Source organism: Cynoglossus semilaevis, chromosome 9 (genome assembly GCF_000523025.1).
Source record: "Cynoglossus semilaevis isolate Cse_v1.0 chromosome 9, Cse_v1.0, whole genome shotgun sequence".
In the NCBI taxonomy this organism is placed as follows: domain Eukaryota; kingdom Metazoa; phylum Chordata; class Actinopteri; order Pleuronectiformes; family Cynoglossidae; genus Cynoglossus; species Cynoglossus semilaevis.
In genome coordinates, this window is record NC_024315.1 from 7,327,763 (window position 1) to 7,328,810 (window position 1,048).

Sequence of the window (1,048 nt, forward strand, 5' to 3'; positions counted from 1 at the left end):
TAAAAATATATTAGGTTTATATATATATATATATATATATATATATAGAACTTCTTGATCATATTTTATTTTGGTGTGTGGTGTAGAATCAGGAGGTCTGAGCTCCATCAGGATTTAGTGCCCTGTAGGTTTACCTGGGAGAGCAAAGAAAAAGGATGTTCTCTGCCTCTGGCAAGTAAATCATCTGTCCTTTCAGTCTCAGGCAGCTGATCTCCACCCCCGTCAGCTCATCCTCATTCTCTACAGTCTCCACATTCAGGAGGCCCTCCTGTCAGGATTACATCACATTTATAAATTTTTTAGTGTATCTCTGAGTTTGCCTCAACACTGGGCACCAGTTTAGCTCACTCTTATTTCCATTTTTCTTTTACTGTATTTTTTTGTGTATTTACTCAGAGTCAGAGTCATCATTTCTAGAACACAATAATAAACACGACCTACTACACACAGTACAACAGCTGCTAAATGTCATCGTAGCATTTCACATATTCTTCAATTTGATTGGTCGGGCATCGATGTATGTGTGTCATATAATTCCTACCAGCAACATTGATAGAATCCACAGGATCTTTTACAGTATAATTAAATTTTGTCACAGAGAGCGATGAACAATTAAATTAGCATAACTTGACATTTCTCCATGTGACACTCTGTGTTCTGTACCTTGCTTCGCAGCACAAACACAGTGTTGATGTGCGACAGGATGCCATGAAAACTGAAGTCGATGTGAGGACGGACCAAAGAGAAGACCGATGGGAGGATACAGGAGCCAGGATGGAGCTGCAGAAAGAAAATACCGACATGGCTGCAATTACTTACTGAGACCACCGGTGCTACCACAGGTGACGTTCATCCCTGAGATTACAGATTACAGGAAGAATACAAACACATAACATACAGAAATATCATTATTATTATCATAGTTTGTGCTCAGTCAATGTCATTGTGAAAGTTGACCTGTGGCAGGACTCGATAAATGGCGTTTCCGCACTGCGTTAGCATCAGGTCCTTGTCGAACATGAGGTGGAATGGGAAGGCCTTGCAGAAC

The 1,048-nt window shown here is 40.4% G+C and overlaps 1 protein-coding gene across 1 annotated transcript in view; it reads right to left on the reverse strand.

The window, feature by feature from the left end:
- Positions 1-1,048, reverse strand: part of gucy1b1 (guanylate cyclase 1 soluble subunit beta 1) — a 13,135-nt gene that overhangs the window by 7,066 nt on the left and 5,021 nt on the right. Inside the window, 3 exon segments of the mRNA XM_025058471.1 lie at positions 135-268; positions 664-780; positions 958-1,048. The exon segment at positions 958-1,048 is cut by the window's right edge and continues 37 nt beyond it. Coding sequence (XP_024914239.1) covers positions 135-268; positions 664-780; positions 958-1,048 — 342 coding nt within the window.